This window comes from Lathyrus oleraceus, chromosome 7 (genome assembly GCF_024323335.1).
Source record: "Lathyrus oleraceus cultivar Zhongwan6 chromosome 7, CAAS_Psat_ZW6_1.0, whole genome shotgun sequence".
Taxonomy (NCBI): Eukaryota; Viridiplantae; Streptophyta; class Magnoliopsida; order Fabales; family Fabaceae; genus Lathyrus; species Lathyrus oleraceus.
The window spans coordinates 539,426,073-539,438,733 of NC_066585.1; the positions used below are offsets into that span (position 1 = coordinate 539,426,073).

Sequence of the window (12,661 nt, forward strand, 5' to 3'; positions counted from 1 at the left end):
CCACCAGTCTATCAGATCCATATCATCAGATTCAGAGGCCATCAATAGCACAGATTCGTCATCAGAACTTCTGGCTATATTTGCTTCTTCTGATTTTCTCTCCTTGTTTGACCAACAGTCTCTAGCAAAGTGACCAAACTTCTTACAGCAGTAACATTGGATTTTCTTCTTGTCATACTTCTCTTTTCCCTTCTGAGCATTTTTTTGTCTATCAGAGGTTGAGCTTTCTGACTTCTGACCACCATCAGATCTTCTCCTGGCTTCTGACTGCTTCTGATACCTCCTATTAGAAGTTGCTTTCAGAGCCTGCTGCTCTACTTCCCTTTCAGAAGTTCTCTCAGTCAAACGCAACTCTTGCGCTTCTAGACTGCTCTGCAGCTCTTCAATTCTCATGGTGCTCAGATCTTTGGAATGTTCTATTGCTACCACAATGTAATCAAATTGAGAGGTAAGGGATCTCAATACCTTCTCCATGATTGTTTCTTCAGAAAGAGTTTCTCCACACGCTTTCATCTCATTAGTGATCAGAATCACTCTGGAGATGTATTCAGAAACTTTCTCATTATTCTTCATGTTGAGATTCTCATATTGCTTTCTCAAGGACTGAAGCTTCACCTTCTTCACTGATGCGTCACCACCATAACATCTAACCAGTGTGTCCCACGCAGCCTTTGCTGTCGTTGAATCTGCAATCTTCTCAAACACATTTACATCAACACATTGATGAATGAAGAACAATGCTTTCTGATCCTTCTTCCTTACTTCCTTCTGCGTGTTTTTCTGTTCATCCGTCGCATCTGCTGCTACCGGAACATAACCATCAGTGACAAGATCTAGAACATCTTGAGCACCGAACAGTACACGCATTTGGATCATCCAACGATTCCAGTTTTTACCGTCAAATACTGGAAGTTTGGTGTTCATGTTGCCGTTTCCGTTCATCTTTCTACCTTGCACAATACACTCAGATTTCTCACACAGTGTTTCCCAACCCACAGAATTAAAATTCTGATCAGATTTTGTTCAAGATTCAACACGAATCTAAGAATCAAAATCAAACACACAAGACCTCACGTTCACTCGTGTTTCCCGTGTTTCCCAATGAATCTGAACCGGAGCTCTAGATACCAATTGTTGGTGCAAAGGTAGAATATATGATGAATGGAAATATTCTTATTCAGAGAATGATGGCTACAAAAAGGATTAAAAGTTACAATGATTGACACCCTATTTATAAGCCTCTAACAAACTTAAATATGAATCAAATCTAATATTTAAATCTAATATCTAACAAACTTAAATATGAATCAAATCTAATATTTAAATCTAATATCTAACAAACTTAAATATGAATTAAATCTAATAATTAAATCTAATAATCGCAACCTCCGATCCAAAGTATCAAATCGCCTAAGAAACTTCGTTCCACCGTAATTTCTGTTATTTCATCCATTTTTAATTTCGTAACAAAACAAATATCATATTAGAATAAGAATTTGATCATAAAGGATAACACTTTATATAAAGTCTATCTCTAACCAAGATTTGGAATCTTTCTATTATATGATATTTAGAATTAGGAATTAAAATTTAAAGAAAAGTTATGATGAAAAATTAGTTAAATTGTCTTGTGCCTAGACTCACACATCTTTAAGTGTAAAGGATTCTAAGTTGGAAACCTAACTTTTGTATATTCGTCTATCTAACTACCAACGGAATTATACTTTGGACATATGTCAAAGGAAAATTTTAATACATTAAAATGTCATACTAACGGTACAAAATAAATGCAATATAAACCCTCTTTTTTAATACTCATTCTTTAAGTAATAAAATGCATATAAATTTTACTCTTAAAAATAGACCCTACATATGGTATAACCTATAGAAATTTCACTCCATAATAGAGTGAATACTAAAGAGACTTATCTTATAATTTTCCCTACAAGTTCTTATATTAAAATACAATTGTACATATTTGAAAAAACTATACTTTTCTCCCCTCTCATTGTTTTATGAAACCCCCCTAACTTGAACAATATATTTGGCGCCATATATCTGAAGATTTCCTAAAAATTAGTTTGGCATTATTCAAATGTGAGCAGAATAGAATTATAATATGATGAGATGACGTGTCTGTCCTCAAATATTTGACCGACTAGAAATCTTGTTTGCTTTTGATAGTGACTTAGTGAAGGGTATTTACATAAATAAACTGAAGGTTGGTGAGTGGAATTATATTGATAAAGTCTCAACCATGTCCTATACAAATATTATAAATACCAACACATTACTTACTTCTAAGGCAAACCATTCTCTGCCTCCAATTTTCAAACTACAAAATTCACAATGACAACATTTACTCTAACTATCAAATTTTATTCTATTCTTCTACCATTTTTTATCTTTGCAGGTTTGTTCTGTTTTTTCACCATGCATGTTAATATTATTATTATTATCTTAAATTTTTTAACTTCATTATTCAATTCACAGATACTGGAATTTTGGTAGCATCATTTGGAATCAACTATGGACAAGTAGCAAACAATTTGCCACCACCAACCAAAGTCCTTGAGCTTCTCAGCAATTTAAAGATCACGAAAACAAGAATCTACGACACGAATCCGGAGATTCTCAAAGCCTTCGCGAACTCAAACGTGGAAATCATTGTGACAGTTGAGAATCAAATACTGAACCTGTTGAATGATCCACAACAGGCACTTCAATGGGTGAATACCAATATAAAACCGTATGTTCCTGACACAAAGATAACTGGAATTCAAGTAGGAAACGAAGTGTTCACCGAAATCGACTCGAGCCTAATTCAATATCTTGTTCCAGCAATGATCAACATTCATAATGGTCTAGTTCAATTAGGGTTAGACACAAGCATTCATGTGTCAACACCTAGTTCATTAGAAGTTCTTGAAGAATCTTACCCTCCTTCAGCTGGTAGTTTCAGAAGTGAAATCTCAGGAATCATGTATCAGTTATTGAACTTTTTGTCTAAAACAAAATCACCCTTTTGGATCAATGCATATCCTTATTTTGCTTATAAGAATGATCCTAATCAAATATCATTAGATTATGTATTATTTAACCCTAATCAAGGAATGGTTGATCCTAATACAAATTTACATTATGATAACATGCTATATGCTATGGTAGATGCAGTTACATTTGCAATATCAAAATTAGGGTTTAATGGGATAGAAGTTAGGGTTTCTGAGACAGGTTGGCCATCCAAAGGTGATTCGGATGAAATTGGTGCATCATTGGAAAATGCTGAAATTTATAACAAGAATTTGTTGAAAAGACAAATGGCAAATGAAGGAACACCTTTGAGTCCTAGAATGAGATTGGAATCCTATTTGTTTGCATTGTTTAATGAAGATCTCAAGAATGGACCAACATCAGAAAGAAACTATGGATTGTTTGAGCCTGATGAATCTATGACATACAATGTTGGATTGTCTTCTTTTGCAAAATCATCAAATCCATCTACTTCAATTTCTCTTACCTCCTCTGCCACTAGAACAAAGGTAAATAAAGAGTGTCAAAATATTGTCCTTTTTTTTTCCAATATAGTATAGTTTTTGAAATTGATTCCACGCATTTGGAGCACATTGTGATCAAATTAAAATATGAATCTTTTGTTCTTGATCGACTGATCAACCACAATGTCCTGAATGCGTGAATGTCTGAAATCTTATAGAATAATTTTTGTGATAGAAAATCAAAGTATGATGTTAATTTGATAAATATCAATCTAATTATTATTTTTTAAAACCAGGCAGCACAAAAGGAATACCAAAGCATGTTCTACAGGGTGTTTGTGTATTTGCTGATTTCATCACTTTGTGCCTTTGTTTAAGAAGACTATTATAACACTGTGGAGTGATTCATGTGTACATACATATATTTTGAAAAAGTGTGGCATTTTTATATCTTGCAAAATGGAGACCCTTTAAAGTATATTATCAACCATATGATATATATTATTAAAAGGTAACCCTATTTTACAGAATCAACAATATGAGGAAAAGACACAGCAATTCAATCAAGACTACGACTTAGTATTCTTATTAATGTATGTTTGGTATTACGTTGAATTTTTCAGAATCACAATAAGACTCACGTGTCTCATTGCGATGATTCAGAAAAATTCAGTATAATACCAAACATGCACTTAAATTGATCAAGTGGCGATTTATTTACTTGAACAACCATTAGTCACAATCCAGCAAGAAGCATGTGGTGGTGACGTTAGATTGTGGTTATTTTAGGGTAGATAAGGACCAAATGACACCTCATTCTTTTATTGTAGAAGAATGTTTCATTTTCAAATTAATTTATTGTCAAAAAGGGAACATGTTGTTTTGTATATTGTTGATTTTGTTGTAGAATTAATTAATTAATCTCATAGTAAAAAAAAAGTTGTTGGCTATGGATAAAGTATAAGGCTAGACTTTTTTCTTGTTTACCATATGCATCATGTTATTGGATGTAATGAAAAGCCCCTCTTTTATAGGATGTGGAATCCATTCATTATTATGTGTGAATATAATATACATTACTCTTCCTTCTCTACTTGACTATATTTTAATTTTAATATAAAAGTTTAATGAATATTGCAATGCAGCTCAATTTGCATCTGTGTATAGACCCGGATGCAAATGCAAATGTAGAGATTCGAATCCGTAATATTTTATTTGTTCATTTTTAAAAAGATGAATTTTAATTATTAAATTATTTGATAAATAAAAAATAAAAAAAGTTGAAGGAAAAAATGTAATAATAAACTAAAGTGACTTTGTTTGTTACTTTTAATTATCCTTAAGGAGACAATAGGACGATCTTGCTTTATTTTGTGGGCAAATAACCGTCAGCAAAGGGTGATAGCACGCCCTTTCCCAAAGGTGGAGGTGCCTTTATGAATTTCTATTTTTCTTCTGTTTTTAAGGGGACAATCACACATCAGCCTTATTAGATCATGATGGGGATTGGCTTAACATGGTCGTGCACATGAGCCCCTCAAATTCTAAAGCTGAGACCCACCCCCCTTCAAAAATTACTAATACTTTTTTTTAGAAAATAATTATAGAGCCAATTTGCAGCATTAACTTGCAGATACCGTGGATGTTGTGGTGCTTGTGAAGTGTAGAGTAAACAAACTAATCAAAACGCAACAACATGGGGGAATGAACAAGGATATAAGAATTTAAGTTAAATGCCAAAGCTTCCAACTAAACATGTATCTTAAGCTACTTAATGCTTTTGCGCTTTCATTGCCATCACTAACTGTTTGACATAGTTCAAGGTTGTTTTTATAATCAAAGTTTTCAATTTATGTTCTAATTAAAAAATAAAAATTAAAAACATTTTTCAAGTCCTAATTTTTTTTAAAATTAGTATTGCAAAAGCGATGTCCAGAAAATAGAATATGATTAATTTTAATTCATTTCTCATTTGATCATCCACCATTCATTTCAAAAGTCAAAGATAAAGTCAAGATTTGGATCATAAAAGAGAAAAAAAAATGATCACACTTGTTTTGCCTCATCACACTTTTCATTCACACATCATTTGATTACGTCTAATTACACTACATATTAAAATTTGAGATTAGAATTAAAATATTTTCATGCTAAATTCAAATTCCCATTAAAATGCATTCAAATTCATCCAAATTCACTAACACTTTGTGCATTTTCTCACAATCCTCATCTTATCTTTTAACCAAATTCTAAAGCCTATAAATCAACATCATTTCATTTATAATTTACACAATCAATCACTACTATGTAACCCCAAAATTCTGCATCAAATTCATCATCAAAATTCAAATTTCTTTATATTGAAAAAACTTGGAGTTTGAGCAAACACCCTCCCAACTTGATCCAACTACCATCCATTTTTTTGAATCATTGCACAACATCATCACCACCATAATTCCTGCCAAAATCTCATATTCATTCAAGTTCATTTTTAACTCAATTTTGGAAAATTATCGAAATTATGAAATAGTGCTAAATTGAGGGAAAAGAAGTTGAAAGGAGTCTGAATCTATAAAGAAAAATGGAAAACTCACCTCGCCAGAGCTTTGTCGGAGCCTCGCCGGAATCCGGGTTTTTTGCTGGATCATCGGTGTTATTCGCGTTCTTGAGATTTTTCGCGTGGGTAAGCTTTGATTCTTTCTTTTTACTTGATTTCTTGACATAAACTTGTTTATACACTTAGTATGTTTCATATCATTTAATCATTTATGCAAAATAGATTCAAATGTGAATTTCCAAAAAATTGGTGTTCTTGTGCATCCCACTGTAAATGATTAATTTTCAAACAAATTAGTTGTTGTTTGTTGATTTTTGAGCATGTCATTATGTTTTTTAGAACGAGTAGATGAATTTTCATTATTCATTTGTGTGATTTCGTGAAAATTGGAGATAGTTGCATATGAATCAAAGAGACTAGTAGTGTGGTTTTTTCAAACTTTTCATTACATCTATTTTTCATGTTAGCGCTGCATATGCATATTTTGCAAGAGATTAATTACTATACATTGTCAGTGTAAAAAGTTTTACACCGTCAATTCATCACCATCATCCGTTTGTATTACTTTATAGATTTTTAAAATAAAAGTCAAACTTTTTTTAATATCCGACGTCTATGATTAACTGACGGTGTAAAATCCTTTTACACTGCCAGTGTATTTCAATTAAACTCATTTTGCAATGGAGGAAGAAGATGAAATGGGGTGGGGCCACACTGGTCACCTCCCCTCCCCCTTTTTCTTTTTTTAATTGTCATTTTTATTTTTGATATTTGATCGGGCCTTTGGGCCATATTGATTTTTATCTTTTTTATTTTCTACAGCTCCAAATTTGTTTCATACACCCTTTATTTGATTTTATTTATTTTATTATCTAATTTATTTATTTTAAATTGTTCAATTAATTAAATAAATAATAATGACAAATAAATACTTTCAATAATTAAAAAAAACCTTGGTCCAAAGCCAAAAAAAATTAAAACACGTTTCATTTTGATTAATTCAATTCAATGTAAATTAAAACTTTGATCAACATCAAGCGTATTTTTCCGATTAAATTCGAACTACCTAACTATTATCAAACATTTTTTATTAAATGATGAAAAAGAAAATTGTCAAGTGCCTACTATTTATTTCTTTTATTTTTTGGATACGAATTGTCAAATTCAACCATTCGACCAATCGTCATCTATTTAAAAACCATCAACCTGTTTCACTTCAAATCTTTTTCATTGTTTCTTTTGCAACACAAATCAAACATCGATCTTCATCGAGTGTGTTTTTCCAATTCAAAATAAAACACTTAATCATTCTTAAACATCATATCACAAAGGGTGAAAAAGGAAATGGTCTAGTGCCTGATATTCTTTTTCCCGGTTGTTTGGATACGAGTTGCATAATTCGACCGTTCAAACAATCATCATCCATTAAAAACTTTTAATCTGATACATCTCAAACCACTTTTGTAATCAAATTTCAAGCGAACTTATTTTCACAATAACTTGGACGAAAAAAGAAATGGTCTAGTGCCTATTATTATTTTTCTTGAGTACTTGAATACGAGTTGCCTAACTCGACTATTTGAGTATTTCTCGTCTATCCAAAATACATTAACAATATTTAATCCTTTTGCAATTAAGGATGATAAAGGAAATGGTATAGCGCCTTCTATTCTTTTTCCATATTATTTGGATACGAGTTGCCTAACTCGATCATTCAAGCAATTGGCATCCATCCAAAAACATTTAACACATCAAACCCATTTTTCTCACCCCTCATGATCGAAAACCTTTTTCCCAAAAGAATATTGTTTAGTCCATTCTACCGTGATATAAACAAACGCTTAAATCTCCCATGCGCGAGCATACAAGCAACGTTTAACCGCTAGAATGTGACCTAAACATTCGTTCATTAAAATCAATCAACCAACACATATTTGCAATCAAGAATTACGTAGCTTTGAGTTCTCCATCGCACCTAGAGATACGTAGGAGCGAGATTCTTGTTGCATGTCATATGATTGTTGCAACTTGTATCAAGGTACCACGCATTTGCTTTCTATGAGGCTAAATGTATTGCAACCATCAAGATAACATCTTCAAATTCATTGCTACCATCACAAGCAAATTGAGCAACACACTTGTCCTCATCACTATTCTTGTTATAGTAGTAGTCTCTAGCATAATGACCAAGCTTTTTACAATAAAGAATTAAACCTCTTTCACGTTAACCTTATTCTTGGTCTATTGATTTTGATCAACATCATTCTTACTAGTTTCACCTTGGCTTCTTGCATCCTTACCAACATCACCATTGACATTATTTCATCTTCTTGAAGAATTTTGCTTGCAAAGCCTGTTTAGGTACCTTTTCTGAATCTCTTTGTTTCGGCCTCATCTCATGCGTCTCAAGAGATGCTTGTAATTCTTCAAACTTCGTCCCTGAAAAGTCTAGATTCTTTCATTTCCACCATAATGTGATTAAACTTGATTGGAAGAACCCTCAACACTTTCTCTACCTTCTGCAATTCAAATGTTTTTTCTCCACATGCTTTCAACTGATTTGTCAAAGCCACCATCTTTAAGAAGAACTCAACAATGGTCTCATACACCTTTCATCTGCAAGTTTTCATATTGCTACCTCAAAGATTGCAACTTCACTTTCTTTAACTTCTCATCTCTATCATACAACTTCTTGAGAGTACCCCAAGCCTCCTTGGTTGTTTTTTGCTCGATAATCTTCTCAAAGATGTTCAAATTCATGCACTAACAAATCAAGAATAAGTCTTTTCCATCTTTTTGCTCAATTCATGATGAGCAGTCATTTGTGTCTCAATAGCATTTGCCTCTAATTCCACGAAGTCATCAATCACGATTTCAAGCATATCTTTAAATATGAATATGACTTTCATCTGTGCACACCATCTATTATAGATTTCTTCCTTAAAAAATTGTAGATTGAGGACCGAATTGCTGATATTGATACCAATTTGTTGGATAACTTATTTCACAAGTTATTTGATAAATGATTATCAAATGAGAAAAAAAGAATGGTCAAATGAGAAATGCATTTATTATCACTAATGATCAATTACAATATGTGGTGATATTTATAAAAAATTTAAATCACCAAAAACAAATTCAAAATAAACCGTTAAACTTGTGATAGTTTACTAGTGTCATAAGTCTTGTGACATTTCAAAACCTAAATTACACACAATATATTGTTAATATACAGTTCATGCCAGTATATTGAAGAATACATAAACTCATGATTAAATTTGTATCTCAAAGAATATAAGCTCGAGATTTTGGTGAAATATGTCCATATTATTATTATTATTATTATTATTATTATTATTATTATATTCTTGAATAGATTTTGCTAAGTGCCTATTTAAATTGCACAACTTTGAAGAATTTTTTTTTAGAAAAACCTATTTTATTTGATTACTTTAAAAAAAATAATCGTTAACATTCAATAAATTACAAGGATAATGCTAATTTTGTGTTCAAAAATATAAATTAAGAGATAAATATAATAAAAAAGATTTAAAATTTATAAATAGAATTTAATATAAATTATAATTATATTTTATATTTTTTTAATATAAATTTTTTATTTTGGAATTTTTTAGTGTACAAGGTAACATTATCCACAAAATAAATCAACTTACTATTTATAGGTTTGATTTTCTACAAAAAGAAGTTTTGGATCAAATCAAATTTACTCTTTTACATTGGTTAAAATAATTGTGTCTTTTTAAAAATAGATATTAATTGAAATACACTTCCAGTGTAAAAGGATTTTACACTATCACTTAATTATAGACGTTGGATATTAAAAGAAATTTGACTTTTATTTTAAAAATCTATAAAATAATACAAACGGATGATGGTGATGAACCGACGTTGTAAAACTTTTTACTCTGATAATGTATAGTAATTAATCTCTTAAAAATAACCGAACAAAATCAATGGTTTGACGATAACGGTTGTGTCTTTAAAAAACATAACAGTCTTGTAGAAGAAAAAAACGTTATTTTCTAAAATAGGAAATGGCGATAAGGCCCATGTTTGACCAAAAGAACCCTAATTTCAAGTGAGAATACCAACTCTACCCTCTTGTCTCTCTCCGTTTCTGGTTTCTGCCATTGGATCTCACTCTCTCTCTCTCTTTCAACACCTTCTTCTTCCTCCTCCTCCTCGCATTTTCAGGTAACCAACTCCCTCTCTTTTTTGTATTGCACTCCACTCTTTTTCGTTTAACCCAAATTTCTTCTTATTGCTTTGTAGATTTATATGTAATTACTGGAATACTTTTTTTTTGTTTTCTTAATATTCATCTACTAAGTTATACTCAACAAAATTGAAGAACCTTTTTGGGGTTTGAGGGTCTTACTAAAGTCTATTTTTGTTTATGATTAGAAAGGATTAGAGTATTAATCATGGTTCAGATTGGAATACTAATTGCAGACTATTGAATGTGATAGAGAAAATGGTGCTGTTACTAATTTATTACAGGTTTGAGTTCTTGACTATTACTGCATACAAGTTTAAACCTTAAAACAGTTAACTCTATGGAGGACCACAATTTTGTTGTTGGTCAAGAATTCCCCGATGTCAAGACATTTCGGAATGCTATTAAAGAAGCTGCTATTGCGCAACATTTTGAACTTCGTATTATCAAAAGCGACTTGATTCGATACTTTGCTAGATGTGCCTCTGAGGGATGTCCGTGGCGGATTCGTGCTGTTAAGCTCCCCAATGCCCCGACATTTACTATAAGAAGTCTTGAAGGGACGCATACTTGTGGAAGAAATGCGCTCAATGGCCACCACCAGGCTTCTGTGGATTGGATTGTGAGTTTTATAGAAGAAAGGTTACGAGATAACATCAATTATAAACCAAAAGATATTTTACATGACATCCATAAGCAATATGGTATAACGATACCGTATAAGCAAGCTTGGCGTGCCAAGGAACGGGGCCTTGCGGCAATATATGGCTCTTCTGAAGAAGGATTTTATCTACTTCCTTCATATTGTGAAGAAATAAAGAAAACAAATCCTGGAAGTGTTGCAGAGGTGTTTACCACTTGTGGAGATAACCGTTTTCAGAGACTTTTTGTTTCCTTTTATGCATCAATTCATGGTTTTGTTAATGGTTGTTTGCCCGTTGTTGCTCTCGGGGGAATTCAGCTGAAAAGCAAATACCTTAGCACATTCCTATCAGCGACTTCTTTTGATGCGGATGGTGGGTTGTTTCCACTTGCTTTCGCCGTTGTCGATGTAGAAAATGATGAAAGCTGGACATGGTTCCTGTCTGAGTTGCATAAGGCACTAGAGGTGAATATTGAATGCATGCTTAAGATTATATTTTTATCAGATGGGCATAAGGGTATTGTGGATGCAATAAGAAGGAAGTTTCCGAAATCTTCGCATGCATTCTGCATGCGTTACTTAAGCGAAAGCATTGGCAAAGAATTCAAGAACTCTAGGCTTATCCATCTTCTATGGAAGGCTGCATATGCTACTACGACTATTGCATTCAAAGAAAAAATGGCGGAAATAGAAGAGCTCTCTCCCGAAGCCGCCAAGTGGTTACAGCAATTTCATCCTTCCCAATGGGCTCTAGCATATTTCGAAGGTACGAGATACGGTCATTTGTCCTCTAATATTGAAGAGTTCAATAAATGGGTTCTTGAAGCCCGGGAGTTGCCAATTATCCAAGTGATCGAGCGGATTCATAGCAAACTTAAAACTGAGTTTGATGACCGGTGTTTGAAAAGCGGTTCATGGTGTTCTGTACTTGCTCCATCTGCCGAGAGGCGAATGGTCGAAGCCATTAATCATGCATCCACCTATCAAGTCCTTAGATCAGACGAGGTAGAGTTTGAGGTTATTTCAGCTGATCGATCTGATATTGTAAATATTGGCAGTCATAGCTGTTCCTGCCGTGATTGGCAGCTATATGGGATACCTTGTTCCCACGCCGTTGCTGCTCTTATCTCATGTCGTAAGGATGTCTACGCATATACGGCAAAGTGTTTTACTGCTGCAAGTTACAGGGATACTTATGCAGAGGTGTTACATCCCATCCCTGGAAAAATTGAATGGAGGAAAACAGATGAATCTTGCTTGGATAATGATATCGTAGTTGTGCGGCCGCCAAAATTTCGCCGACCTCCAGGGCGACCGGAAAAGAAACGGATTTGTGTGGAGGACAATAATCGCGACAAACATACAGTGCATTGTAGTCGATGTAATCAAACCGGACATTACAAGACTACATGCAAAGCAGAGATGATTAGTAGTATACAACAGTTTTAGGTGTCTGATTTTGTACTATGTAGTAGTTTAACTTAAGATCTAGTCTCTAAAGAACTCATGTTTAGGCCACACATGTCATTAAGACCATGTAAGATAGTATAAATCACCCTTAAATCCGTTTGTGTAATGAAGAGTGTTTGAACTTTGAAGCGTGGATTTAGCAAGGTTGAAAACTAATCATACCACGCAATGCATGTATTGAATGTCATTATGTAAATTGGATAATCTTCAATTTATGTGATTCCTGAGACTAATTATAATCAAAACTTGTCCAACAA

The 12,661-nt window shown here is 32.9% G+C and overlaps 2 protein-coding genes across 6 annotated transcripts; both read left to right on the forward strand.

The window, feature by feature from the left end:
• The first annotated feature begins 2,270 nt into the window (after positions 1–2,270).
• Positions 2,271–4,363, forward strand: LOC127105107 (glucan endo-1,3-beta-glucosidase 14). Its single transcript, XM_051042273.1, has 3 exons — positions 2,271–2,413; positions 2,494–3,542; positions 3,794–4,363. Exons 1-3 carry the CDS (start codon positions 2,350–2,352, stop codon positions 3,872–3,874), a joined length of 1,194 nt encoding a protein of 397 aa, XP_050898230.1. The 5' UTR covers positions 2,271–2,349; the 3' UTR covers positions 3,875–4,363.
• A 5,738-nt stretch (positions 4,364–10,101) lies between these two features.
• Positions 10,102–12,661, forward strand: LOC127104982 (uncharacterized). 5 transcript variants are annotated; one of them, XM_051042131.1, is made up of 2 exons: positions 10,102–10,269; positions 10,528–12,661. In XM_051042131.1, exon 2 carries the CDS (start codon positions 10,632–10,634, stop codon positions 12,381–12,383), a length of 1,752 nt encoding a protein of 583 aa, XP_050898088.1. In that variant the 5' UTR covers positions 10,102–10,269; positions 10,528–10,631; the 3' UTR covers positions 12,384–12,661. The 5 variants fall into 5 exon arrangements, with proteins under 5 accessions (XP_050898088.1, XP_050898087.1, XP_050898089.1 ...); XM_051042130.1 differs by having other exon boundaries at positions 10,105–10,269; positions 10,480–12,661; XM_051042132.1 differs by having other exon boundaries at positions 10,105–10,269; positions 10,484–12,661.

Excerpts from the sequence above, each read along its gene's own strand:
- LOC127105107 (XM_051042273.1), top strand. The coding sequence starts at position 2,350 with ATGACAACATTTACTCTAACTATCAAATTTTATTCTATTCTTCTACCA. Across the intron at positions 2,414-2,493 it reads ACCATTTTTTATCTTTGCAG|ATACTGGAATTTTGGTAGCA; the intron begins GTTTGTTCTGTT and ends TTCAATTCACAG. Across the intron at positions 3,543-3,793 it reads CCTCTGCCACTAGAACAAAG|GCAGCACAAAAGGAATACCA; the intron begins GTAAATAAAGAG and ends TTTTAAAACCAG.
- LOC127104982 (XM_051042131.1), top strand. The coding sequence starts at position 10,632 with ATGGAGGACCACAATTTTGTTGTTGGTCAAGAATTCCCCGATGTCAAG.